Source organism: Baudoinia panamericana, assembly GCF_000338955.1.
Source record: "Baudoinia panamericana UAMH 10762 unplaced genomic scaffold BAUCOscaffold_5, whole genome shotgun sequence".
In the NCBI taxonomy this organism is placed as follows: Eukaryota; Fungi; Ascomycota; class Dothideomycetes; order Mycosphaerellales; family Teratosphaeriaceae; genus Baudoinia; species Baudoinia panamericana.
In genome coordinates, this window is record NW_006911261.1 from 277,470 (window position 1) to 303,331 (window position 25,862).

Here is a 25,862-nt window from a genome sequence, read left to right on the forward strand (position 1 = left end):
GGCGATCCCTCACTCCCCAATTTGATGCTCATAAACCAAATCGACCCCCTTCACCGGATGCAACAGCACCGCGGGAACACACATCCTCCCCTCCCCACTCACCTCCTCCACCTCGCCCCCACCCCCATCAACCCGATACCCCAACCACCTCTTCCACAAATTCGGCGCAAACCCAGCATGGTAATACCAACTCGTGCCCAAAAAGTTATGCTGGCGCTCATCACTAAACACACTCGTCCTCGCCCCTCCACTCGCGCCATTGAGGCCGTTATTGAATATCGCGGCGAGGTATGAGGTTGGCCATGCACGGTCGATGTAGACGGGATGGGGGACGTAGACGGCTTTGTAGCCATGGTGCAGCGCGATGGAGGCGGGGTACATCTCGGAGAACATGGTGTGACGGAGGAACGTGGTTTCGGCGTGCATGCTGTTTAGCAAGCGGGCGGAGAGGCGGGAGGCGGTTATTATGGCTACGCGACGAGGGGGAAAGGGGTTGGGGGCCGTGGTGTTGTAGCCGGTCACGTCTTCGGCGAGCAGCCAGTTGGTTTGGTGGGGGTCGAAGAGGGGGTTGAAGGTAATGAGGTCTGCTTCCTCGCCTACGCCCCAGGAGTAGTCGTCGCGGTCGTAAGGGGTTGGGGGTTTGGGGTCGGAATCGGGATCTACGGTTGTGTCGCCTGGGGCGGTGGGGCGGAGGGGACCCCAGATGGGTGGCTCGGGTTTGCGGGACGCTTCGTCGAGTGGGTGTCTGGATGCGGCGTCTTGGGCGAGTTTGTTGTAGATGCTCGATTTGCTGGCTGTGCCGTGCTCGGTCTGTACTCGAACCATTTGTTTGAAGTCGTCCCAGCTGCCGTGCTCGGACGGGACATAGAAGCGGCCATTCCGCTCCCATAGTCCCTTCCGCGGCTGCTGCTTCGCCCATTCACTGACTTGCGTGAAGAGGTGGTAGAAATGCCCTGTATAGCGTACATCCATCTCCCAATGCCAGAAAAAGTCATACTCTGGGTGCTGATGGGCGAAATATTGCACCGGCATGAAGGTGCTCCGGTATGCTCCATGGACGGGAAGGTCACGGTAAAAGCTCTCCGGCACGCCGCCGTAGATGAGGCCCATCTGCCGCTCAGACCAGAGCGTGCCCATCCCGCGGAACTCGGCGGGCAGCGAGTCGTCAAGCACGCGTTGGTAGGTGGCGTCGTCCGCCCAGATTTGGAGGTCGTTGTCTTTGACGTGGATGAGGAAGTGGATTACGTATTCCGCGCCGGATTGAAGGGAGAGCTCGTTGACGAGGGCGCGGAGGTAGAAGAGGTCTTCTGCGTCGTAGGGGTAGTCGTGCCATGTGCGAATTATGACTGCGGTGCGAGGGAGGCGCTTTTTGACTTGTGATGGAAATTTGCTCAGGTTGTTTTGTGGCGTGGGAAGATCGAATGCTGGCCCACCAGATGCCATAACGGTAAAGAAGTTGTTCCGCTTTCTTGTCGGTAGAGGCTCGAAACGATGCGCATTAGCCGCGATGCAGTTATCTTGCGCTTGAGCCCAGTGAACCTCGCGGTAGTCGATTTCCAGCCAATCTTCCCAGACCTTCTCACTGCCTTCCTTCTCACCTTCCGTACCAGCGCCGCTGCCACCGTATTTCCTGCTATAACCGAAGCCATACGGTCCTAGTCTGCCGTACCGCTCAAAGCAGACATCGTTCCGAAGACCGAGCAAATCATACGAGCCCATCACAGGTTCCGGAAAGCCTTGCGGAACTCCCTTATACGACAACAACTGTGGCACCTCCAAGCGCGTGTTGTTGTCTAGGTAGCACTTGACCGCCGGCTCGTACTCTTCTCCAAACCGAGCCTTGGGCACGAACCTCTCACTCCTACTGGCGAAGCTGCGGCTGCCACTCTCCTCTTGCCGCTTGTGAAACCCACCCTCCTGCGGACCCAACCGGTCCTCCTGCTGCTTCTGCGCCATCGCCGCATCTACTAGAATCTTCAGCTCCTCCTCGTCGCTGCCTGCCGGGTACTCGGGCTTATTGTTCGACCGCCCCACCAGCGTCCGTATGCCGCCATGATAGCGCTTGAGGAAAGGAAACTGCTCCCATGCCGGTGGTGGGGGTGGAGGCTTCTTCAACCCTCTTCTTAACGCGCTCTCGCCGCTCCAACTCGACCGAACGAGATACAGGAAGAACACTAGTAAGATGCCGGAGATGGCGAGGGTGAAGTAGCGGGTGAAGCGCCTTCGGGGGAGATGATATGCGAATGACGGTTTCGAGTACGGTTGGCTTAACATGGGCTGCGTGGCGGAGACGAGTTCGGGGATATCGTCCGAGTCTGAAGAGTGCCGGTGCTTCTCAGTATCGACCCATGCGCCGGAGAGGGAGCGGTAGCGACTGGGGGCCGGCATTGTGACTGCGTATCAATGCTAGACGACGGCGTCGTTGTGTCTTACTTCATGCGACCACATCATACTATTCCTCGTTCCATGTAGTGGTGGCTGTTCGATACAGCTGATGGGCACGTGAGGTTCAATGGGATCGTAAACAAACAGATCCGGGAACCGAGGCCTTTGGCGCCACTGCCAAGACTTCCTATCGACTCTCGCGGCAGGTACGCGAATCGAACGTGAATCTGTTGCAAGTCACAAAAAGTATGTATAGTTGCGTTCACTGTTAGAACTTCCGCCAACACCATTACCGCGCCGTCGCGTTCAGCGCACGGATTGGCTCGAACGTCAGACGTTGACGTCTTGCCAACGCTCGGCCGTATTATATAGGTAGCCAGCAAACCATTTGGTACTAAGAGTTGTGAACGAATCATTGGAATGTAATGGACTACGTAGTTACAACGAACTTTGGCAATCATGCAGTCAGTCGCTGCAATGCTTCAGAACGGCTTATAAGTCAAGGCAACTCCTGTATAGACCCAGGCCCACCACTCCATACAGACACACCGATACCGCCTTACCTCCAGTGCAGCCCGGCATGGAGGCACCTTGCCAATACCCAAGGCAAGCTCCTCCGCATTAACGACATTCCACGGTCGTCCCTTGCAACGAACGGTTCGTGTCAGTCGCATCCGTTCTTGGGGCTGCCTGAGCTCAGAATCGAGCCCAACCTCAGAGCCATAGCAATCGCCATCTACGGCGCGCTCGTCCACCATCAGCGTCAGTGCAGCGTAGTTGGCTACCGGATATGGTATTCTCGTGATCGAGCTTGCAAGCCCGCAGGACCTTAGTTTCTGCCGCGTTTGCGGCAGCACGCATGGTTTCGATTGCGAGGATGCCAATGTGGTCGCAGACGTTGAAAGCGCGGAAGATAGCTGTCAGCGAGTCTATCTTTGTAGTCGAGCTTCAAGTCCGGCTGTTGACGGACGCGATGCATGTGTTGGTGTTCTCTACGACTGCTCCAACGAGACCCCGCAAGCCAGTACCCGCTTTCTTACCCTCTATCGTTACGTCCGAAGGCATGACGACCTTGCCATCTTTCGTATGAAGACCGAGCGTGGGAGCGGCGTTGCCGTTTTGCGAAACCGCCAGTGGCTGACCAGGGTTGACTTCTATCATCTCGCGGCCGGACTTCATTATCGTCCAAGGACCGTGAAACACCATGCGCTTCGGCTGCGGAATTTTCTCGCGTGGCCACATACATTTGCCGAACGTCACAGTGTCCCACAGTTTGCCGAGGACTCTATCCCGAAGGAGGATCTTATCAGCAGTCCAGGTATTCCAGTCGATATGGCGATCCTCAGGAGTAATCTTCGGGGCATTGGATGGCTGGCGTGGCTTGAGATTGAAAGCGGGCGCAGGATGCTCATACCTCCGGTGTCGAATGTAGTCTGACAGCATGCGAGCGCCTACCGTGCCCATGCGCTCAATGGCATTGTCGAGGATAGACTTCTCCCCATTTGAGGGTAGTGGGTCGAGTGACATTTCTTCCTGAGCTAAGATCGTGCCATGATCGAAGCGAGTTGGATGCATAGTCTGCAGCGTGACTCCTGAGACAGTACATCCGCTAAGCAGCGCGCGTGGGATAGGTGCTGCGCCTCGAAACTCTGGCAAGAGGGAAGGATGGACGTTCAAGCCGCCATACTTCGCCGCTGTAAGGAGTCTGCCCGGAACGAGCAGGCCGAAGGAGACTGCCACGACCAGATCATAGTCCTTGGGAGGCGACCAGCCGGTGAAAGTATCCAACTGGTGAAGTTGTAGTCCACGTCTGAAAGCCGCAGCCTTGATTGGGACTTCATGCTTGACCTTCAGCCCGCGGCCGCGAGGCTTGTCCGGTCTGCAGACCACATCGATGGATTCGATGAGCCCGGTAGAGCTCTGTTGTAGCTCGCTCAATGCGCCTAAGGATTTGATGCTAAGATCATCGGCGCCGCAGAAGAGGATCTTCAGCGCCTCATTCACTCGTCCGCCATGGTCGCTGAAAGAGCGCGCACACGCAGGTGTGTTGTATCTCCACCAAGCTCGGTGCGCATATTGAACCCTCAAGCTCCTGAGCAGCATAGAGTACGGCTCCGACGCATGCTGCCTAGTTTCGACTATCTACACCCACTGGCACCGGGATTAAGCACTCAATGCAGGTGATGTACTATGGACACAGTCAGGAGATCCATGGAACTTCGGCGGAACGTTTGACCGAAGGTTTTACCGAGCCCGGAAGTAATGCTGCCTCACAAACGCGAGCCTTACAGGCACTCGCATTCACTGGCACCACATCATCAGTGGCTGACGACAGAGTGTGATCCTGTGTAGCAAGAACTCGCGTGCGGGTAAGGACTCACACCATGTTTGTTGCATGCAACTACCGCCGCAAGCCCACGCAGAATGGCTAAAGTATCGTGCCCATTCTGCGGCGTGACCAGCCCAGAAACCCTAGTAATACAAGCTCATATCGAAGAGCAACATTACGAGACTCCGAACCAGTCGTCGGTGTACAAAGCTCGTGAAGGAAGCCGAGTCGACAGCCGTCACGCGCTGCTCCCAAATTTGGAGCACAAAGTCCCCGAATCCGAACCGCAATGGACGAAATGCACTCGACCAGGATGCGGCGAGTATGTATTACTTCGCGACATTGATGAGCATCTGGACGTTCATGCTGCTCTGGCTGCGTCTGAGACGGAGAGATCGAATTTTTCGAACAATGCCCGTAATGACAACCAGCCACCGTCACCAAGGCGAGCGAAACTGGACCAGTCAAGACGGCGACCTTCAAACGCAGTCCGCTCACCTTCGACACAGAGCATACTCAGCTATTTCGCTGGCCGGTCGTCGTATGCAAGTAATGCCGTGCCGAAGCCACCACAAGCACCACGCCCGTCGGGCAGACTTGGCAAACGTGAGCTAGGCCCTCATGCCTGGGAGAAGAGGATGCCGGACATCGTTCGTCAGCGCCTTCTCACTGCTGCTGTGCCCAGACAGGTCAACAAACTTGGCCGTGACGGCAGACTCGCACGAGAAACCGTTATCGACAACGAGACTATGGACCTTGTCCCGCTTATTGCAGAGCTGTGCTCACGGGACCGTGACACGGTAGCAACCTACCTTTGCCATCCTGCCGTCAACCATGTCGCGAAGATCCGCTGCGATGGCAATTTCTGCGGGTACTGGAGCATTCAAGTACTGCTAACGCACCTCCTGCTGACGCGAAAAGCCGTCTTCGACGCACCACGTGTGCCTAATGTGCTGCAGATCCAAGACCGAATCGAGCAAGCATGGGATGCTGGAGTCTGCGCCTATGGCCGCACAGAGACAGGCGGTATCCGCGGGACGCGAAAGTGGATCGGTACCGCTGAAGCAGTCTCTTTCTTCACGCAAATGGGCGTGCCATGTCAGCCTCTCGCGTTTGAAGACGATGACGACAATGAGCCTTACGGCGAACTCGCGGCTATAAAGCTGCTTGACTACGTGGAGGTGTACTTCATGCAAGGCCAAGAAGCAGCTCAGCGTAGAGGAAGCTCGTTTATCACGCAACTGCCACCGCTCTACTTCCAGCGACTGGGTCACTCGATGAGTATTGTGGGTGTCGAGAGACAGCGCGATGGCAAGAGGAACTTGCTGGTCTTTGACTCTTCGTTCGAGACGTCTGCTGGCGTAACGGCACTGTTGGCGGGTAGGAGCTCAAGGGCGGAGCGAGAGACTTTGCTGAAGGCTTACAGGAGGAGTGATAGGTCGCTTGCACGATGGGAGGAGTTCGAGGTCATCACGCTGTCGTGAACGAGGCAAGATGTGACCCTCATCAATGCGATGCATGTATGACACATCGTACTTGTAGAGCTGCTGTGCAACTATCTGGTCACCCGTGAACGCACTTCAGCCCGAGACACTCTCCACTCTACCCTCCCGCCTTCCGCCGAGCACTCACCCGGAGACATCCTATCTCGCCGTTGCCATCGCGCACCTCACTTCAGAACGATGCAGCGTCGATGTCGAAGAAACTCTCCTAGAGCCCAGCATCGGAACAGCTGCAATCGTCGGTATGGGCATTGATGATTTCCTGGTTGCTGATAGCTTCTGCCGGCACATTGTATGTGAGACTGGCCGTTGACACATCGTATGTTATAGTGCACGTTGCTTCGGATGCGGCGTCGTTTGTTGTCCTAGCCGTAGGTGCACGTGTTGGAGGTGAGCTTGCCGCATCTTGCATTCCGTCGTCCGGCTTCTGAAGAAATAGTGAAGAGGGCGGGACGGTGGTATTTCCGGCGGATTTGGAAGGGCGCGTAGGACTTGCATCCACCGTGTTGTCCGCGCCGCCAACCATTCCAGAATCATCTGCTGTCTGTTGAGGTTCCTCGTTCGTCGTGTTGTGAGATAGAATCTGGCGAACAGGAGGAGAAGCGGTCGACACTGTCTTGAGGTTGTTCTTATTCACCGTTCCATCATGTCGTCGCCGCTTGAGGCTAGGTGTGGGCTCGAGATTGCTGTCTAGCAAATGCGTAGCGTCCAGATTAGAGAGCTGGGTCTTCAGCGCCTGCAACTTCCGAACAATCTCATATCGCTTATCGAGGAGACGGCGTGCGGGATCGATCGCTATCGGAATTGTCTCGGTGACGGCTTGAAAGTGAAGACTCGTGTGCTGTGCTCCCACAGACTCATTTTCGGAGGGCAGGAAGTTGTGATGCGTTGCGTTGCCCCAACGCTGGTGAACTGCATCTGATCTACGGCTACTGAGCGCCAGCTCAGACCTCTTCGCAGTCTCAGTGAGAGTAGAGTGGAAGCCAGCATCGTCGTCATTACAGTCTAAAGCGGGACGCTTGCGCTTGGGGCGTGGTTGTTGGAGAGGCTGGGTAGGGAACACCGGTGGCAGGTAAGTTGTGCTGGTATACGGAGGACTGTGCCCAGTAGCATCGGGGCGCGAACCACCATTTTGCTGAGTGGGTACCTTCATACGGACGGCCTGATGTGCAAAGGGCTGATTGAGAGTCTGGTGATCAGATTCTAGTAGTGCTAGGAAGCTAACGAGTATACGATGCTCCTCTTGGGACAGAGAGGTGGCTGCATTGGTTTTGAGCGGCGTCAAAGGGTCGATGGCCAGTGAGGAATCGCTTGCAGCACTTTTGACGCCAATCGAGCCCGTTTCGCTCGCCGGTAGAAATGCAGCCGAAGCGTGATTCTTTGCGAGCGGCGAGCGGCCGAGCAGTCACCGCCTGAGAGACTGGTCCACGCGTTGCGTAGAGTGGCAACTGCGGCAGAAGACGCGTTGCCTGCGAGTAGTTTGCCATACGGTCCGTGTCCATTCGATGGAATGGTGGCAGTGTCGACATGTTATGGAGAAAGTAAGGTTGTGCGTTCGGTAGCGATGCCGTGGCCACAGCTGCTTGTGAAATACTAGGCGCGATAAGGTTCGGGCGAGCGTGTGCTCTCGCTAGGTCGGAGTAATACTGTGAGACGGTCCTAGGTCCTTGCCCACCCAGGGGCAGCTGGCACGCTTCGGTGGTCTGCCAGTGTCCAGTGAGAGTCCGAACTGTACATGCAGTGCCGCCACACACAGGACAGAAATACTCGTCGTTCGTCTCCGCAGCTTCGCGCTGATGGCCGGGTAACCTATTCTTCCGCAGAGACGAAAACAAAGTGCATTCTGCACATGTTCACTTACGACCGTCCTTGTCTTTGCGTGCCCTGTGTTCGCCGGCATACTTGTTGTGTATGCGGACCATCGTGCCGTTGGTCGGCGATCAGCGGTGTTCAACGATCTCAGGGAAGGATGGGCTGCTGTGTCAAGCCGACATTAGCTCCATAGTAGTCACAGACCGTTGCGGTTCTGTTGACCGATGCAAAGCACATGGGTGGAAACGTCACGTTGTAAAGGAGCCTTGAAATGCACAGTTAGCCGAGTATCATAGGAGAGTCGCACTTGGTACGCCTTTTGCCGTCCATCGACTGTGCTAATGCGTACTTTGTCCGCTTCATTGAGTCACGGTGCCGCAGGGGAACCGCGGCACTAGAACGCGCTGGCGCTGGAACCAGTTTCTCCGTGTTGAGAGACCGCTGATGTGCACTCAGCAAGGTGGAGGTGCACCACTGTAGATATATGGTGAAGCTTTTGCAGTGCTTCGCTTGCTAAAATCTCTTGAGCTTGAAGCGGTGGAGAGAGACGAGGCGGAGGAGGCAGCAGCAGCACAGGCCCCCGGTTCCCGCTATACTGTTCGAGTAGGTTCAATCGCGGCAGCATCCGCGATGCCGAGATATCGGTTTAAGTCGGAAAGTCAGACTTTCATATGGAGATGCAAGCGCCTAGCAAGACTGTCAGCAGCAGTTTCTACACCTTCTCTCTTTTTTGCTTGCCCTGTTTGCTCATCGGCCTGCAGCATAACGGCTCAAGGGGATTCAACTCCTTTGGCGAGCGGAGTAGTTTGCAGTGCCCATCATGTCAATCAGGCCTTTGTAGTAACAGTGGTGGCATGCTTGCTTGTTGCCCATTGTTTACCAGAGCCATTCGGCTTCGGTCAGGGCGCGAACGACCTGCCAGACAGCGGGCCAACAGGTGTCGTATCGTTGCAATAAGCGTCATCCTTGAACTGCGCGCACGCCAATGCGAACAGCGGCGATCTGGCAAGGTGTCGCTACAAACGACGACGAAGATGCCTGCTCTTAATAAATTGGTCTAATGTTAGAGACGACAGTCTATGCCGAGGGATGGCCCATTGGAATGTGCGCTAATCCAATCATGCTCTCGAGGCGAAGCGGACGTCGCGCCAGGACGTCAGTGTCTCTCATCTAGCTGTAATACTATGTCAATGATCGTCAGTTCGAACGCATCGAAGAGTGGAGCTTGTCATGCCATTGCAATGTGGAAGGCCAGCCTGTATACCTATAAGTACTATAGGTCCGCAGCAGACATCACAGACGGCGCCATGAGACCAGGCAAGAGCACAAAAGCAATCGTAAAGCCAGACGCTAAGTATTGGCCGACGCACCGTCACCGATGCCAGCTAAGTACTGGTGCTTGCCCAGATGGAACATCTACTGAAGCATGAAGAGTGCATGTACAGCCAAAAGATAGCATGCCTTTTGGCCTGTCAGCATGAGAAGCGGACTGGCGTTTACGCAATCACGACGCTTGATACAGTCGCCAGGCAGTTTTGGTTCATGGCCATACTCATCTTCCTTCCATGGCAAGAGTCACCGGTAAGCTAGGGCCTAAGTGTTTAGCGGGCGATCTATCCTATCAGGGTGAGGATTCTCGGATTGAGCCTAGAAGACCTTGACTGGCATCGCAGGATGGCATTGGAGCGCACAGTGCGTGTGGCATTCAATCGGACGGACCTGTACACCCTGATCATGACGAGAATGAGTCTCCGGCGTTGATTTCACGATACGGAATTCGCCACTCAAGGCCAATACACTCCCCAGCCTTCAGTCAAGGCTTCCTTCAGATACTCGGGCAAGGCCAGCAGTGGAGTGCCATGGGATAAAGCCCGAACCTTGAGCTTTTATACCCTCGGTCCCCTTCAGAGTCAGTTAGGATGTATCGGCGGCCTGATGGCGGTAGGTACCGCAACGCTTTCCATTCGTGGTTCTCACTTTCGTGTGGAAATGGTTCAGTGGGGGACCGAGCACCGTAGGGTCAGAACGGAGCCATGCCAGCTGTGATTCTATAGATATCTTTCACATCGGTCCAGTCCGGTATCCGAGTGATGGGAGTAGACGTTGGTCACAGCGCACGAATGCAGCGATGCGGCCGGATTGCTCAGCTAGAATCGCACTTTCGTCTTGTTTCATTCTTTTACTGCTCGAGAGGGCATTCTCAGCAGTTCATGCTCTCTTGGGTTCACTTTCTGTCGGCGAACACATACACGCTGCGCAGTTCGACATGATGCTCAGAGCAGGAGGTGGAGTCAGAGGAGTCCCGTGGCTCGATCGGCCGCTGCGGAACTGCGGAAGAGATCTTGTGGCCCGAGGCAGCAACGGATCGATTGCGGGCGTTCATCTTGTGCAGATTGTCGACACGCAAGTGCAACGTCAGGCTCGTTAATCATTAACTACACATTGCACACAGTATGACAATCGTACAACACCATTCTCCAACCAAGGGTTAGAGCAGGAGGGAAGAAAGTTTGCAAACAGCTAAGTCTGCGGATGAGTCGTCCGGTAGATACCGACACTGCCTCACAAGAGTTTCCGTCACTTCATGAGCTCTGCTCGCCATACGAGGATGCGACTCACTTGGTACGAACGTACCACTACTGTAACCATCCTCTACCGAGGCAGGTCGGTGAAGTATACCTTGTTCGTCCTTACACCTATAGGAAGCTGCCGCAACGATAGCGCCACCCTAGCCAAGCATCCGCCATCTGCTTCATGCAGGCCGGCAGTCCGTCTCTCGGGATCAGCTAACCACAGCTTCGGCCTGGTGCGATGCTGCCCAGTAAGGAACTCTACAGCCTTGTCGAGCCATCACCATCGCATCATGCACGTCTACAGCCTGTTTTCCACCCATGCCGGCAACGGTAAAGGTGGGGCTGCTGTGTTCCTCGCTCGTCTTCTTCCTCATCCCGCCCATCCACCAAGCAACAGCGAAGCCCACCTACACATCTACTGGCTGCAAGTCAGGGCCGTGATCCCGATGTCTTTCCGCGGAGAGTGAACCATGTTGGCCCTGCCAACAATCACGTCTCACTGAGCCGGCCATCTCCGTGAAAAGTATGCCCCTGCTTTGCGCTCACCTGACAGTCTTTGCTGTGCTGAGCTGAGCAGAAACTGATACTACGCTCCGTGTCAGCACGCGACTTAGAGATCAGAGCTTGCCGAACAAGGTGACTACCGGAATAGTCTGCTTCTGGACTCCACTGCCACGCGATCCACACCGATAAAGGCTGCATGAAGCGGGCCGGAGCAGCTTTCCACACATCGCAAGCCAGCGCACCCATGTTTGCCCAACTCTGTAGGCTCGGCAGCCGATTGATTGACTATGTCATGTTGTCGCCCTCTTTCGGCGACACCTAGCCCTGAAGCCTGCTTTCCGTGGACCGCCCGCTGTTTTGCTTGGATTATGCTTGCTTGGGCACGCACAAACGTCCCGCGTCTGCTTGCTGATTCGGCAGCGAGTGACGAGGGATACGCGAGACGGTGTATACGACGGAATATAGGTAGGTCAGCTCGAAGCTCCGCAACTTGTGGCTTTCTTACTTGCTTCCGAACACTCAACACCCTCTCCGCAACATCAGCGAAGTGCTTGTTGAAAGTGATCCATATGCTCCCATACATCAATATTGCTCGTGCGCGACACTACAAAGACTGCCACGGCTGACCGGATCGTCGTCGAAAGGGAGTCCCTCGTACTGCGCACGTAACTTCAAACCGTTGACGGCAACATCACGCAACACCATGGCGTCTAATACGCAGCCGAAGCGTTCGCCACTCACGCAAGCAACCATCCCTCCACCATCTATCAATCGTCAACATTCCTACAACTCGTGCGCATCGGGCGGAAACAACGCCACAGCCGTCCTAACCAACATACGCACCCGCTCATGGTCCCCCAGTCGCAGCAGCTCTCACTCAGGTTCGGGAAGCACATCCAGCAGTCCCGCGTCTGACAGTCCGATCACAACACCGCTGGAGGCGCCACCGAACCAGAGGCGCACAAGTTGGGAAGACTGCAAGCGCCAGAATGCTGGCTATATTAGCTTTCCGGACTTTGATGAGTTGAAAGCGCAGCGCGAGCAGTACTGTGGTATGCGCCGTCAGTGACTGCGGCCCAGCTCTCGGCGCACACAGTTCGACTGTACTTACGGCCGGCTTGTACCACGACAGTGCCGACGGTCGTGAAGTGAACGCTCTAAAACGACACTCCACGACATCGGACAGCGAGACGCGTCTGGGTGAGTGCAGGCCTAATACGGGGCCGCTTCCACCGCATCGCACGTCACCATGGCGCCAGAGTAGAGAGCTCGTACGACAAATCGGTACATCCTACTACCATTCATCACCACGACCCTATCGCTCCCGCCGCCTATATATGTGCATACACGGCGCGAGGCCACAATCACAGCCTTGTCCCCACAAGTGGCACATCGGGTCCAGAAGCTTCTGGCGCCGTGGGCTCTCCAGTGGCCTCGGACAGCACACGCAGGGTGTCCGAAGTTTCGCTTGCGGTACGGCAATGAGCCCAGTCCCGCTGACCGTAACCGAGAGCGAATGGAAGCTCGGCGTTGGGAGGGATGAAGAAGGGTCAAGCAAGCAGAAGTTGAGGAAACGTCTTCAAATCAGCGAGTCATGGGATACAGTGAATGCCGCTGGGGGTATAGTACCAATGAAGTCATCGCTTGGTCGGAAGCGAATGTTATCACGATGAAGAAGATGAGGAGCGACATGGTTAGCAATGTTAACCATCCACTCTCACAGGGGTAGGAGAGTCGACGAATGGCCATATCTATGTATGAACGAAAATGGGAGGAAAAATGTAAAAAGTTTCATAAGACTTTCTCGATCGAGCAGCGCAAGCGAAACCAAATCGCACGCATGCAGTGGTATCCCAAACACGCACAAGCAGGCACCCACTCAGCAAATGGCGCAGGGCGCAAAAGCATATTTTCATTTTACCCCTCCCCATGCCATGCCATGCCCCCTCCGCAGCGCAAAAGCACCACGTACACAGTGCTCAAGAACTCGCCCCCCATCGCCGCGCCAAAAACGCAGGTATCGGTAACAGTGACACTTCACTCCCAAACCCCCCTCCTTCGGGTCCCAGTCATGCAAACTCCATTAATCCCACAGGTAGCAAACCCTCAGGTGCCCATCCTCTCCCCAGCCCCAGCGCCTCGCTGTAAATTCCACGTCGCCAACCCCGCTCCCATCCCATCCCATCCCTTCGTATCTCCCCCATCCCCCTTCCAATCCGATTCATCCCCAACCAGTCTATCGCAGTCATAACGTCTCCACCCTCAAATCCCCCCGCACCATCCCACCCATCCCTCCCACACCGACATGCGGGCCCGTGACCCCCAGCTTGGCCATCGTGAGATCGTCGTCCAGGAGCGACATGCCGATGCCGCTGTCGTCTATATCCCCCGCCCCTGCCGTAAGGTGCTGCTGTGAGTGCTGGTGCTGGTGCTGGTGCTGGTGATGTGAGTGGGCGTGGGGATCCTGTATGGAGGAGGTCGAAAGGTGGAAGGACAGTTCGCCATTGTGCTGTTGCTGTTGCTGTTGCTGCTGGTGCTGGTGCTGGTGCTGATGTTGATGCTGGAGCGACGGTGCCTGCTGGAAACTGAAGTGTTCGTTCATAGCCACGTGCTGCTCAGGCTGGTAGTGCTGCTGCTGATGTTGTTGTTGCTGGTGCTGCTGGTGCTGCTGCTGTTGTTGGCCACGATGGGGTGCCATATACGGCAACTGCTGTTGTTGGTGTTGTGGTGCCGTATGGGTATGATAGCCATTCGTCTCCGCCATCGACAACCCCACGGACCCACCATCCGGCGCCACACTCCCCCTCCTACTACCCGCACCCGCCGCCAGTCCCTGCGCGATCAAAGGGCTCTGCCGAAACCCCTGCATCGTCACCGTCACTCCAGCACCGGTCCCATTTCCCATCATCCCCACTCCATCGCTCACCACACCAACCGACGTACTCTCAAGAAACCCCCCCATCTCCCCCAACCACAACGCCATCTCATCCACGAAAATCTTCAACACCCACCAATGCCCGTAACTCTGCCCGCCGCAAATGGTGATATCCCTCAACGCCGCCGTCCCCACCGCACTCACGCACCCCAACAAGACTCTCGCACTCGCGTTCGGGAACCGGGAAGGCAGAGATCCGATGAAAGTCGACCAGCGGTCGAGCACGTTTTCCGTGGACATACTCACACCTGACGCGGAACCTGGAGCCGAGATGTCGTTGGAGGTGGAGGAGGAGCCCGGGGGTGGTTGTAGCGTTTGCGATTGGAGGTAAGCGGCGAAGGAGCTATCTTCATTGAAATTGTAGGCCGCCGCGGTGGAAGCTGTGAAGCCGTACGGGTCCTCCTGCTGGTGGTTGAACATGGGCGGTGCCGCTAGTGGTTCGAGGAGACTGCGCATCTCGGTCGTCAAAATCTTGTAAACTTCCTCATACCCACAAACATCAGGCGGTAACTCGGCCTCGATGACGCGTTTCGGGTTCACCATCGTCACCCACTCCCGCCACATCTGCTCGCGGTTTTGATCAATGGTCAACAGATTCGCGGCGGCATGAGCGGACTGATTCACCCTGATCAGCCGGTAGAGTAAAGACGCGAAAACGGTCGCAGGCCGTAACTTGGCATCCAACACATGGCCCGGCTGACTCGCAAACGTCTTCGCAATATGGCCGTGCAGCGTGGCAGAGATATTGGAGAGGATATTGATGACCACCACGGGCGCGGCTTGTAAGGTGAGCCGACTGACGAAGCGGACCATAGTCCTGTACATGACCAAATCGCACGCCTCGATCCAGGGGGACAGGCTGGGGTGGACGAAGAGCTTCTGCACGGGGACGGTGAGGGTGCCGTGGAAGGAGGTGTAGAGGCGGAAGAATTGCTTCTCCTTGCAGAAGCGGATGGAGTCGATGAGGCTGGTGGTGTGGGTGCGGTACAGGGCGTAGAGGGATTCGGCCGTGTCCGGGTCGGTGCGGGGGGGGAGGTAGGGTTGGATGGGGGGCAGGTTGACGGATTCCGTTTCGGAGAAGGTGGGGAGGGTGCTGGAGGGGAAACGGAGGGTTTGTGGGTAGGTGATTGATTCGGCGGTGCTGGGGGCCATGCCGCGGCTGTCTGGGTAGGCGAAGACGCGGCTTTGCGAGGAGGGGCCTCGGGGTAAGGCGCTGGGGGGTGGGTGGAGGTCGTTGGTAGAGTCGGTCGCGGGGAAGGCGGAGGTGTCTGCTTGTAAGGGCGGGCCGCCGTTGAAGGTGTAATGTTGAGTGCTGACCGACTCGCTGCGTCGTGACCGAGATTGAATTTGGTTGTACTGCGCAAAGTCCGGGTTGGTGATGGGGTTGAGACTTTCGTCGTCCAGACCTAGGTCGACGTAGTGGTACTTGCTTTCGCCACGCACACCCAAACGGCGCGTTTGAATGCCGGGAAAGATGACTCTAACAAGCTTGCCGAAGGAAGCAGGGTTGAGTGGAACCACGCGCTCAGTACCACAACGACTGGCGTACTGCGAGTAGACTCGATTCCTCGGTACGGATGTTTTGGCCGGTTTGCACACGGCGCGTAGCCTAGTCGACCGTCAGTAAGCAATCACCACGTTCTCTCAGTCGACACCACTCACCACAACATCGCAAACAGCTGCTTCGTCTTCTCGGCCATAGGCGTGCGCTCCTTCTGGTTGACTTCCTGCGCAACTTCGCGCAGCGGCCGGCCTTCATTCCGCGAGAGGAGCTCACGCAACTCTTTGTCGTTCGTAGCAGTCACGGCCGAGCCTTTCCGTCTCCCACCGTCTGCCATCTCCGTGCCGCTCTGTATAGGCACGGAGCCCATGCGCTGGTGGTTCGCATAGTCACTCTCCTGCGGCATGAGCGGCAGCTCCTGCGTGTGCATGCCGGGTGGCATCGCATACTGTGTGTTGTGGACATACTGATGGTGGGCATGCTGTTGTTGTTGTTGTTGTTGTTGTTGTTGGTACAAGTCATGCGACTGTGGCTGTGTGCTCGCATGGTATTGCAGAAGTTGCGCTTCGGGGGTTGGGTGCACTTGCGTTGGTTGGGAGAGGAAGAGCTCGCTCTCTTCGTTGCGGAGGGAAGTCGCGCTCGTGGTGGAGGCTCTTGACAACGGCCTGCTGTGCGCAGAGGTGGAAGCGTTCGCGCGGTGTCCGGCGGCCATTTCGCTGGCTGGTCTCGCCGCTTTGCTGATAGTGATGCTTGACACTTCTGCAGCAGCCGTGACGCTCTAACGTGCCGATACTATGCTGTGTGGTGCCTGCTCGGGTTCGAAGTCGATGTTACGCCTCCAGCTCCAGAAGACTTCTTTGCGACGGCGATACGGCGTATTGTTGGTCGAGCGTGCTAACCCGGTGCCGACAGACTATTAACTAATCATACATTACCACCAGTATATCACAGTATCCATGCGCGATATGGCCGTGGTAGTGGGGGTGAATCGCCCGTGCGAAAGAGGCTGGCTCTCTTCCGGGCGTTAGTTGGTGTATGGGCTGTTGTTGTGGCACAGTCGCAAATCAAAACATCCATAGCAACCGTCCGGCTGCCTCCGTCCCCGTCCCCGCCGATCGCCCGAGCTAAGCCCGCTAGTCACGCAATCCACGTGATTCAGCAATCTCGCCTCAACGGTCAATGTTAGCCTGTCGCTTCTGCTACACGTATTGCATCACAACCGTTACAGGTTTGATTAATGCCGATACACCATTGTGATCCGATATTGCAGTTTGCTATCCCCTATTATATGTACATGTACTCTTAGGCATCGCCAGATTGAAGCCACCCGGGAACATCCGGCGACGATGAGTACTACGTCAGAGCTATCTTGGCATATTGGGCTGGCACCCCTCGAAAGACCCCCACCTTCTCCCACCAACAGCTGCTTGTGATAATCACTTCTCTTACCACTCGTCGCAACCAGAGTCGTCCCCAGTTTGTTAAACGCTTACCATCCAGCCTATAACCTTCTTCGCGCACATCAACACCAAACAAACATGTCGAACCAACACGGCGGCCAGCAAGGCCCAACCATCCAAGGTACACCCATGTCCCCCAAAGACGTGCTACGTATCAACAACAACAACAACACCTCCAAGCTAACAGACTATGCAGAGAGGGCACAACAGCACCTAAACTCCTTCGACGTATAAATCACCACCTACCAGAAACTACGCTTTTAAATCCGTACTGAAGAGGTTATAGAAAGAGCTCTCCCGCTACCCCTACCTCAACCAATTCGAGCAACAAACCAACGTCCCCAAAGTCTACGTCGTCCTCGGCCTCGGCCTAATCTACTTCTTCCTCATCTTCTTCAACATCGCCGGCGAATTCCTCGTCAACACCGCCGGCTTCGTGATCCCGGGTTACTATTCCCTGGAGGCCTTGTTCAGTCGCGGCAAGAGCGATGACACGCAGTGGCTGACCGTACGTAATATACATCCCCTTACCGGTCACGAAGCGTGTTCGTGTGTGTGTGTGTGTGTGTGTGTTAGGGAATGGGAATGTGGAGGAGAAGAAGTGCTGATGAATGATGGATTTGTAGTACTGGATCGTCTACGCCTTCTTCACCATCATCGAGTCCATGGTCAACGCCGTCTACTGGTTCCCCTTCTACTACACCTTCAAGTTCATCTTTGTCCTTTGGATGGCGTTGCCGCAGACAAAGTACGCTTCATCAGCCCCAGATATCCCCAAACCCGTGTCTCAGAAGATAGAGGCTGACGCAAATCTATGTCCAGCGGCGCACAAGTCGTCTTCCACTCCCTCCTCCAACCCCTCTTCGCCCCCGTCTTCGAGAAGCAAGGCTCCACTTCCTCAAACTTGCGCAGGGATGCGGAGAAAGTTACCGGCAAGGCTCAGTAGAGCATGCCAAGCTGAACACGGTTGGTAGTGTTAGAATGGCAGGTGTGGGGTCAGAGAAGCTGGAGATCTGCACTGGAAAGCGTCTTCCGGCTTCTTGGATGATGCACGTTGAAGGCAAGAAGGATGCCACAATGGCTCTGAAGCGGTGTCTACGAAGGCGTGCGGCGAACGAATGAACGAATGAATAGTATGACATCTGAACTTAGCGTTGTTTCTGTCTGGTGGGCATCAGCTCAACCGGCAAAAGGGGTGACGATAGATCTCGGTAGGCAGCAGTATGGGGAGAAGTTTATCCGACATCCTACATACTTCTCCACATCAAATCTCCTCATCAACCATCACTCCTTGTTCAAACAAACGTCAGCTACGCTATCGAGGGTTCTGCGTCGCTATCCTCCTCCTAACATTACTTAACTAGCCACTCCAACCTCCCCTACCCTCCCCCCCACATCCCTCTCCCGACCGCCTTCCCGCCCATCCGTCGACCGTCCCGCCCTCCTCAAACTAACCCCCCGCTTGGGAAATCCATCGAGTCTCGCACAAAACTGCTCCACCCCGCCCGTCTGCCCATCCCGATCCTCCCTCCAACACAAGCGAATCAGTGCTTTGAGGTCAGCTTTGTCGTACCCGCCTGTTCGTCCCTTGTTGACGATGTTGTCGCAGCCCGCTTCAGCGAGGGCGTAGAAGTCGGCGGCTTTGCTTAGGTTGGAAGTGGAGGAGGAGGATGATGATGAGGTGGTGGTTGAGGTTGGGGTTGATGTTGAGGGTGGGGAGAGTGATTTCAGACTCTGCTGCAGCACCGACACATTCAATCTCAGTCGATCCAGACCGAAGTCGTCAAGGGACGGGATAAACGTCACCAGCGCAATAAGCGTATGATTCACCAACGCATGCACATGTGCCGTCAGAAACCCGTACTGTGCCGGCAACAGCGCGGACGAAATCGCGGTATCATAAGTCGAGAGACTCCCGCTCAAATCCAGGATCGCCGGGTCGGGGTCATTGTACGGTTGGCCGAGGGAGTAGGTACTACTCATGCTCGCGGCGATTCCGTGGAGTAAATGCAGGCGCAGGTCGATGTGGAGGGTGCGGAGGATGAGGGTGCTGAGTTCGCGGAAGGAGAGGATGACGGCGTCGAATTGGGTGGCGGTGTTTGGGTCGAGGGGGAGGTAGGGGTTGGTCGGGGCGGGGTCGAGGTGGTGGGATGGCGTGGTCCAGCGGCGGGCGTGGTGGTGTGGGGTTTGGGAGGATGGTGTGGTGTCGGTGTTGTTCGTGCTGCCCATGTCGATTGCGCGCGGGCTGATGTAGCGTAGATTGTGGCAGCGCGCGGCGAGCCACTTCATGCTGACGTGGAGTGTGCAGAGGGAGGATAGGGATTTGCGGTCGTTGATGAGGTCCACTTCTTCGATCGACCGTTCTTTCACCATGTGTATCAAGAGCGCAGCCTCTCGTTCCGCCAGCGCTTTCTGCTCCCGCTCATCCCCACTCGACGAAAGCTTCAGCATCTCAATCACCAGCGCGCTGATATCACCACTCGTGGCCAACTCAGCAGATAAGCGCATCTTAAGCGCGCCCTGTCCTTCCTGCGTCGCCACGGCGCGCTGCAGCAAGCCCTTCGACCAATTGTAGCATTTATCATAATACGTCCGCATCTGCTGCACAACCAATGCGCTGAAACTCTGCTCATGCGGCAGGGCATCAAGCATGACACACACCGTCTCCACGACCTCGAAGAAGCGCACCGTGCCGGCGAAAACGGGGCGTTGACTGTGCGCTTGCCATTGCGGGTCTGGCAGAAAGGCAGACGAGTCGTCTATGCTGCGCGAGCACAGATCGACGAGGGTCTCGTCCAATTGCGGGTAGAAGACGTTGATCAGGAAGTCGTCCAGGAAGCTGGTTAGCGTGCTTGCGACGACGCCGGAATGGGAGGGGACGATTGTTTTCAGTCTGTTGAGGAAGGCTAGGGAGGGTGGTAGAAGTACGCTCATGTTGAAGACGCTGGGTTCGACGAGTAGCTTGTGCCCAGTTGCAGACATGTCCGCACGGATGGTGCTGTTCTCGGCGTCCGGTCTCGCATTTTGCGCCTGGCTTGTGTTCACCAATCCCGGCACGGACGAGCGGAGGATGAACTCGAGGTCCTCCCGTTCTGTCGTGAGATCAGTGCATTTACTGTCGGTATCTGCCAGCTTGAATAACTTTCGTGTCCGGTCTCTAGGCTGCGGCCGGAAGATGTTCGCTGTGAGGGCGCCGTTTTTGCTCCTTTGGCCGCCGGCATCTACGCCACTTGCGGTTAGATGATCGTGGAGTAACGATCGGATCTCGGATTGCAGAAGCTTCCACAGCTCTCTGAAGCTCCGATTGAGTGTCTCTGAGTCGCTGGGTTGTGCAGCATCTCGGGTAAGCATTGCCGCGGTAACATCGTGCAGCACGCGATGTCCCTCCGCAATGGCCTCAAACTTGGCATATAATGTGATTAGAAGATCGTTTAATATGTCCTGCTGCTCGGCGTCCAGTCGCTTATGCACCCCGCCGTACATTTGCTGCCGATTACGAGCAGCGGCGGAGCGCATGGTCGATGGATGCCGCTGTTCAACCTCGCCATGGCTGCGCTCCACTACCCTGAACAGTTCAACCGGTAATCGCTGTTCAATGGCATCCACTGCCACCTCCAACTTTCCCAGGTTAAACAGCGACTCCGTAAGCAGTTGAACGTAGTAGAAGGTGTTCGCCTCCGGGTTGCGTGTTGCATCCTCCTGCATCGGCTGTGATCCATCGTAGTTGTCAAGGAAGATGTGCATAGCTCGGTCTTCATCTACAACGACCGCTCCGTCGCTGCCGTCTCGTTTGGAATGAGCTTTCCATCTCTCCTCGCAATAAGGTGACTTCAGGTAGAGATGGCTGTGCAGTTCCTCGATCAAGATATCAGTCAAACTGTGCTCTTGGTTCGACAGGTACACTCTCAGTTCCGAAAGTGCACCGATGTCATCCATTTCCGGCTTGCGAATCAGTGCTAGTGCGTCCTTCAACGTGGCAACTGCACCGAGGAACCGTTTCTCCGAAATGAGTGCATCCAGGCGGTCCGGAATGGTCTGCAACTCTTCAATATCATTGACAACCTGCAGCATCCGATCATAGCTCTGGCTGCTCGTAGCGAAGGCTCTCAACTCCGGCCGTGGTGCGCCCAGACTCTCCTTAGCTTGCAGCAGGCCCGCCCGTAATGTTCTCACACGCTGTTGGCTTGCATGTATCGCTGCCTGAATCTTGTGGAAGGTGCCTATGGAGCTGTTAAAACCCTGGTGATGCTCGTTCACAATCACTTTGAGCGCATTCTGCAATTGTTGATGGACGTCCTGAAACTGATCGTATTGGTCTGCTAAGCCAAGAGACGAAGGGTCCATAAGCTGCAATGCCACCTTGACGGGTATGCAGCCATCTGACGCCATGAAGGACCAATGCTGGGAAATGTACCGCAATATCTCTTCCACCTCACCACCACGTGCTCCATAGCGTGCCGACGCCGGCGCTCCACGTGATCGCGACCGGGAGTCTTCCATACTTTGTCCGTAGCTCCGTCTCTGAGCATGATGCCTATCTACCCTTGCGGGGACTCGAATGTGGCTCTCTTGACGTGAGGTTCCATCGTAGCCAAATGCGCTTGCAGGACCCCTTGAGCGGGAGCGCTCGTCTGCTGAAGTGTCGGGTGTTGTGTCAAAGTCGAATTGACCGAGTCTATTGCGGTTTGCGCCGTTCATATAGCTAACGCTACCGTTGCCGTTGGGCTGGCGCATGTAAGACATGCTGGGCAAGAAGTCGCGGAGATTGAGGGACTGCTAAGCCATGGTGTTGTGCAACTTCGTGACTGCAGCCCGGGTCTGCCGCTCTATAATGTGTTATACCCGGCGACGGACATCTATGCGGCACTATACGATCGTAAACCATATGCATCTGTATCTGGACCTCGAAGTACAGCGGCCGGAGGTCCCCATTTGGAAGTTGCGGCTCTGCGGCGGGCGCCGTGTGGGGAGCATTAGCGTACCATTAGCGGCATGTCGCTCTATGCATTTCCCGTGTGCTGGACTCACTCCTCCGCTACATCAACTATCACCTCTGCCTTCCATACTAGTAGCGCCGGCGTGTCAAACATGCTGCATGCAGGCATGGTCAATACTGATTTGGCATGATATACTACTCGTGGAGTACGGTGTCATTGATTGGGAGCGCATAAACATCCCTCGTTCGCGAAGATGGCTCTAACGAACGGCCATGTCAATGGCACGAACGGCGTCAATGGCCACGCACACCAACTATACGGGCGTTTCTCCGACATACCAGCCGTCATCGATATCCCAGTACGTGGCGAGGATGGCGAAGAAGCTGTCAATCTCGACCTTGTGGACCTCATCGATGAAACAGACGAGCTATGCGACCTTCTTGAGAACGAGAATGCTGCGCGCAACTACTGGATAACAATCGCCCTCGCGTATGCAAAACAGAAGAAAGTGGCCATCGCAATAGACATCTTGCAGAAGGGTCTTGGCGCTCTAAGAGCAGGTCGAGGTGAAGACAGACTGAGCATGCTCTCCTGCTTGTGCTGGCTATACCTGTGGATGTGTCGCCGTGCCGTCCGAAAACCCATGCAATCGGCCGATGACGTGCCAAATAAGGACTACTGGTTGAAGCTTGGAACGCAGACACTCAACGATGCCTCGCGCATCAACCCTTCGTACGCTCCACTGTACCTGGCGAGAGGCACGCTATACCTTCTACGCGCCTCGATGCAAACGCCGAAGGAAAGGGCAGACACGCTGAAGCAGGCGGCGAAGAGCTTCGACGAGGCGTATAGGCTATCTGGGCAGAAAAACATCATGGCCGTCCTCGGCAAGGCTAGGGTGCAGTTCTCGCTAGGCAGGTTTGCAGAGTCGCTGGCTTTGTATCAGCAAGCACTGCAGTCTGCGCCGGACATGCTGGATCCGGACCCAAGAATAGGCATTGGCTGTTGTCTGTGGCAGCTGGAGCACAAAGACGCAGCTAGAGGAGCATGGCAGCGGAGCTTGGACCTCAAGCCTGATGAGAACATTATTGCCAATGTGTTACTTGGCCTGTCGTATCTGGATGAAAGCAGTCAATATGCCAGCTCTGATTCACAATTCCGTTCACTATACAGCAAGGCTATGACGGTCCACACGCAGGCCGCTTTCAAGATGGACGCCATGCATGCACTCACTTCTGCCACTCTCGGCGAGTACTTTCTGCGCCGACAGAACTGGGACAATGTGGAGCGTCTCGGCCGAAGAGCGGTCGAGCAGACAGATGTCGGTGCTATAGCATCTGACGGCTGGTATCTGATGGCAAGGAAGGAGCACTATCTGGGCACCGATCTGACCAAGGCCGCCGAACATTACAACAAAGCGGACGTGGCACGTGGTGGCGACGAGAAAGGTTTCTTGCCTGCCAAGTTCGGTGGTGCACAGCTCAAGACGCTCATGGGTGATCTTGACGGTGCAAAGTTTAGGCTTGACAAGATCATCTCTGGGTCTAACGCTGCCACTGGCGGAGGACAGAAGAGTGTTGAAGCTATGACTTTACTTGGCATGTTGTATGCTGAAGAAGTCTTTGCCAACCAAGCTGCAGCCGGCAAGGAAGATAAGACTGTTGAGCAGAAGAAAGCGATCGGCTTGCTGGAGCAAGTGAGAGTCATCTGGAAAGATCCGAAGCGGAAAGGGTCGCCCGATGCAGCGGTGCTGCTGAATCTGGCGCGCCTTTACGAGCAAGAGCAGCCGGAGAAAGCGTTGGCCTGCCTTCAGCATGTCGAGCAAATGGAGCTGGATGACATTGCTGATGACGACGAGCGCTTACCTGACGAGATCGGCGAGGCAACTGAGGAGCGAAGGGCCAAGAGGGAGCTGCTTAGTCCGCAGTTACTGAACAACATCGGCTGCTTCCACTTTCAGGCGGACAGGTTTACCGAGGCGCGCGAGGACTTTCAGACCGCACTTAATAGCTGCGTAAAGATGGGTGAGCGCGACGCTAGCCTGGATACGGATGCGCTTGTCAGCACAATCTCCTACAACCTGGCCCGGACTTACGAGGCGGAAGGCATGAATGAGGAGGCGAGGAGGATCTACGATGGTCTCCTCGAGCGGCACCCCAATTACACTGACGCGAATGCACGGCTGGCTTATCTCAGCCTGAGTGCTGCGCCCGCTGATGGTGCGGAAGCGATCAAGCAGCTTATGGAGTCTGATCCTTCAAATCTAGAGAGCAGGGCGCTGTATGGGTGGTACCTCCACCGCAGCAAGAAGCGAACACACAATCTACCGGAAGATGTTGAGCAGAAACACTACAAAGACACGCTGCAGAAGTTCGATAAGCACGACATGTACTCTCTGGTCGGTATGGGTAATCTGCACCTTGCTGTCGCGCGTGAGATGCGTAGAGAAACGGACCAGGACAAAGACCGCCGGAGCAAGACGTACATGCGCGCTGTAGAGTTCTTCGACAAGGTGTTGACGCTTGACCCACGCAATGCGTTCGCTGCGCAAGGCTTGGGCATAGCCATGGCGGAGGACAAGAAAGACACCAACGCCGCGATTCAGATCTTCAGCAAAGTGCGCGAGAGTCTGAAAGGCTTGAGCGGAAGCGTGCACCTCAACCTCGGGCATGTGTTTGCAGAGATGAGACAGTGGAGTCGATCGATCGAGAACTACGAGCTTGCGCTCAGCCGGTCGGCGAAAGAGCGCGCGGATGGCAAGCCTGACCCTCAGATCTTAGCATGTCTCGGTAGAGTATGGTTGATGCGCGGGCGACAGGAGAAGAAGCTGGAAGCGTATCAGACAAGCTTGGACCTGTCCAAACAGGCTTTGGAGCTCGCGCCGGAGAACGTCAGCTTCCGGTTCAACGTCGCCTTTGTGCAGATCCAGCTGACGCAGCTGCTTATCGGTCTGCCGGAGGCGCAGAAGTCGCTGCAAGATGTGGAACAGGCGGGTCACGGCTTGGACGATGCGATTAATGCGTTTATTGAGATCGCAAAGTCGCCCAATCCGCCCTTCCCTCGTGGCGATCTGGAGGCGCGTGCGAATATGGGGAGAAATACTATGAAGCGACAGCTGGCGGGCGCGATGGAGAAGCAGGCCGAGTATGAGCGGAAGAATGCTTCGAGGCTTGAAGAGGCGCGCCGACGGCGCGAGGAGGAGATCAAGAAGCGGGAGGACGACAAGCGGAAAGCGGAGGAAGCGGCTGAGGAGCAACGACGGAAGGTTAAGGAGGAGCGTGACCGGATGGCGGAGGAGGATCGGGAGATGGTGCGTCGAAAACTTGAGGAAGATCGAGCGAGGGAGGAGGCGGAGATGACGGTTGATGAGGAGACCGGGGAACGGAAGAAGCGGGAGCGGAAGCCAAGGGAGAAGAGACAGAAGCGCAAGAAGAAGAGTGAGGAGGATGATGAGGATGAGGATGGAGGGACGGATGCGGACAGTGGGGCTGGTGGTGGGAAGAAAGGGCGCAGTCGGGCCACGAGTGGTGAGCCGGGTACTGGTTCGGAGGCGGAGCCAGGTAGAAGGAAGAAGAGGCGAAAATTGGAGCGGAAGGGGCAGGCGGTCAGGGCGAGCAAGTATAAGTCTAAGGAGACGGTGGAGGAGTCGGATGAGGATGAGGATGGTGATGGGGCTGTGCCGGCGGAGGGGACGGAGGTGGGTGGGGACGGGGACGAGGAGGTGCCGATGGATGAGGCTATGGGTGAGAAATTGGAGGAGGAGCAGGAGGCGGCGGCGAGGCCGATGCTGAGGAAGAAGGCGGCGAGGGTGCTTCATGATGATGAGGATGAGGATGAGGATGAGGATGGTGCGGCAGCTGCTGATGGGGATGCGGCGATGGAAGTAAATGGTGTTGGTGAGCCTGAGGATGAGTAGGCTGTCAG

The 25,862-nt window shown here is 56.0% G+C and overlaps 12 protein-coding genes across 12 annotated transcripts; 7 read left to right on the top strand and 5 right to left on the bottom strand.

Annotated features, from left to right (window-relative positions):
* Positions 1-9: 9 nt before the first annotated feature.
* BAUCODRAFT_68234 (uncharacterized protein) lies at positions 10-2,274 on the bottom strand (the record flags this gene model as incomplete). The annotated part of the gene is made up of 1 exon (XM_007677225.1): positions 10-2,274. The coding sequence occupies one exon, from the start codon at positions 2,272-2,274 to the stop codon at positions 10-12; it is 2,265 nt and encodes a 754-aa protein (XP_007675415.1).
* A 366-nt stretch (positions 2,275-2,640) lies between these two features.
* On the top strand, positions 2,641-3,276 carry BAUCODRAFT_435814 (uncharacterized protein). The gene has a single exon (XM_007677414.1). The coding sequence runs from the start codon at positions 2,811-2,813 to the stop codon at positions 3,216-3,218; it is 408 nt and encodes a 135-aa protein (XP_007675604.1). The 5' UTR covers positions 2,641-2,810; the 3' UTR covers positions 3,219-3,276.
* On the bottom strand, positions 3,276-4,596 carry BAUCODRAFT_435846 (uncharacterized protein). The gene has a single exon (XM_007677415.1). It carries the CDS (start codon positions 4,486-4,488, stop codon positions 3,334-3,336), a length of 1,155 nt encoding a protein of 384 aa, XP_007675605.1. The 5' UTR covers positions 4,489-4,596; the 3' UTR covers positions 3,276-3,333.
* A 1-nt stretch (position 4,597) lies between these two features.
* On the top strand, positions 4,598-6,311 carry BAUCODRAFT_435816 (uncharacterized protein). Its single transcript, XM_007677416.1, has one exon. It carries the CDS (start codon positions 4,810-4,812, stop codon positions 6,196-6,198), a length of 1,389 nt encoding a protein of 462 aa, XP_007675606.1. The 5' UTR covers positions 4,598-4,809; the 3' UTR covers positions 6,199-6,311.
* On the bottom strand, positions 6,312-7,660 carry BAUCODRAFT_435817 (uncharacterized protein). Its single transcript, XM_007677417.1, has one exon. It carries the CDS (start codon positions 7,367-7,369, stop codon positions 6,425-6,427), a length of 945 nt encoding a protein of 314 aa, XP_007675607.1. The 5' UTR covers positions 7,370-7,660; the 3' UTR covers positions 6,312-6,424.
* Positions 7,661-9,868: 2,208 nt separating this feature from the next.
* BAUCODRAFT_435851 (uncharacterized protein) lies at positions 9,869-10,455 on the top strand. The gene has a single exon (XM_007677418.1). It carries the CDS (start codon positions 10,119-10,121, stop codon positions 10,296-10,298), a length of 180 nt encoding a protein of 59 aa, XP_007675608.1. The 5' UTR covers positions 9,869-10,118; the 3' UTR covers positions 10,299-10,455.
* BAUCODRAFT_435878 (uncharacterized protein) lies at positions 10,456-11,230 on the top strand. Its single transcript, XM_007677419.1, has one exon. It carries the CDS (start codon positions 10,613-10,615, stop codon positions 11,066-11,068), a length of 456 nt encoding a protein of 151 aa, XP_007675609.1. The 5' UTR covers positions 10,456-10,612; the 3' UTR covers positions 11,069-11,230.
* A 40-nt stretch (positions 11,231-11,270) lies between these two features.
* Positions 11,271-12,906, top strand: BAUCODRAFT_435869 (uncharacterized protein). The gene is made up of 3 exons (XM_007677420.1): positions 11,271-11,570; positions 11,750-11,800; positions 12,339-12,906. Exons 1-3 carry the CDS (start codon positions 11,393-11,395, stop codon positions 12,776-12,778), a joined length of 669 nt encoding a protein of 222 aa, XP_007675610.1. The 5' UTR covers positions 11,271-11,392; the 3' UTR covers positions 12,779-12,906.
* A 444-nt stretch (positions 12,907-13,350) lies between these two features.
* BAUCODRAFT_23427 (uncharacterized protein) lies at positions 13,351-16,253 on the bottom strand (the record flags this gene model as incomplete). Its single annotated transcript, XM_007676925.1, has 2 exons — positions 13,351-15,649; positions 15,703-16,253. 2 exons carry the CDS (start codon positions 16,251-16,253, stop codon positions 13,351-13,353), a joined length of 2,850 nt encoding a protein of 949 aa, XP_007675115.1.
* An 877-nt stretch (positions 16,254-17,130) lies between these two features.
* Positions 17,131-17,947, top strand: BAUCODRAFT_68492 (uncharacterized protein; the record flags this gene model as incomplete). Its single annotated transcript, XM_007677250.1, has 4 exons — positions 17,131-17,229; positions 17,288-17,509; positions 17,628-17,749; positions 17,824-17,947. 4 exons carry the CDS (start codon positions 17,131-17,133, stop codon positions 17,945-17,947), a joined length of 567 nt encoding a protein of 188 aa, XP_007675440.1.
* Positions 17,948-18,062: 115 nt separating this feature from the next.
* Positions 18,063-21,744, bottom strand: BAUCODRAFT_138412 (uncharacterized protein; the record flags this gene model as incomplete). Its single annotated transcript, XM_007677421.1, has 3 exons — positions 18,063-18,462; positions 18,575-21,635; positions 21,672-21,744. The coding sequence occupies 3 exons, from the start codon at positions 21,742-21,744 to the stop codon at positions 18,447-18,449; spliced, it is 3,150 nt and encodes a 1,049-aa protein (XP_007675611.1). The 3' UTR covers positions 18,063-18,446.
* Positions 21,745-22,191: 447 nt separating this feature from the next.
* Positions 22,192-25,854, top strand: BAUCODRAFT_68395 (uncharacterized protein; the record flags this gene model as incomplete). The annotated part of the gene is made up of 2 exons (XM_007677240.1): positions 22,192-25,375; positions 25,445-25,854. The coding sequence occupies 2 exons, from the start codon at positions 22,192-22,194 to the stop codon at positions 25,852-25,854; spliced, it is 3,594 nt and encodes a 1,197-aa protein (XP_007675430.1).
* Positions 25,855-25,862: the final 8 nt, after the last annotated feature.

Bases quoted from the DNA above. Each gene is read 5' to 3' on its own strand.
- BAUCODRAFT_435814 (XM_007677414.1), top strand. From the start codon at position 2,811: ATGGACTACGTAGTTACAACGAACTTTGGCAATCATGCAGTCAGTCGC.
- BAUCODRAFT_435846 (XM_007677415.1), bottom strand. From the start codon at position 4,488: ATGCTGCTCAGGAGCTTGAGGGTTCAATATGCGCACCGAGCTTGGTGG.
- BAUCODRAFT_435816 (XM_007677416.1), top strand. From the start codon at position 4,810: ATGGCTAAAGTATCGTGCCCATTCTGCGGCGTGACCAGCCCAGAAACC.
- BAUCODRAFT_435817 (XM_007677417.1), bottom strand. From the start codon at position 7,369: ATGAAGGTACCCACTCAGCAAAATGGTGGTTCGCGCCCCGATGCTACT.
- BAUCODRAFT_435851 (XM_007677418.1), top strand. From the start codon at position 10,119: ATGGGAGTAGACGTTGGTCACAGCGCACGAATGCAGCGATGCGGCCGG.
- BAUCODRAFT_435878 (XM_007677419.1), top strand. From the start codon at position 10,613: ATGAGCTCTGCTCGCCATACGAGGATGCGACTCACTTGGTACGAACGT.
- BAUCODRAFT_435869 (XM_007677420.1), top strand. From the start codon at position 11,393: ATGTCATGTTGTCGCCCTCTTTCGGCGACACCTAGCCCTGAAGCCTGC. The intron at 11,571-11,749 runs GTAGGTCAGCTC...CGTCGTCGAAAG, and splicing joins GTGTATACGACGGAATATAG to GGAGTCCCTCGTACTGCGCA. The intron at 11,801-12,338 runs GCAACACCATGG...GGCCGCTTCCAC, and splicing joins ACCGTTGACGGCAACATCAC to CGCATCGCACGTCACCATGG.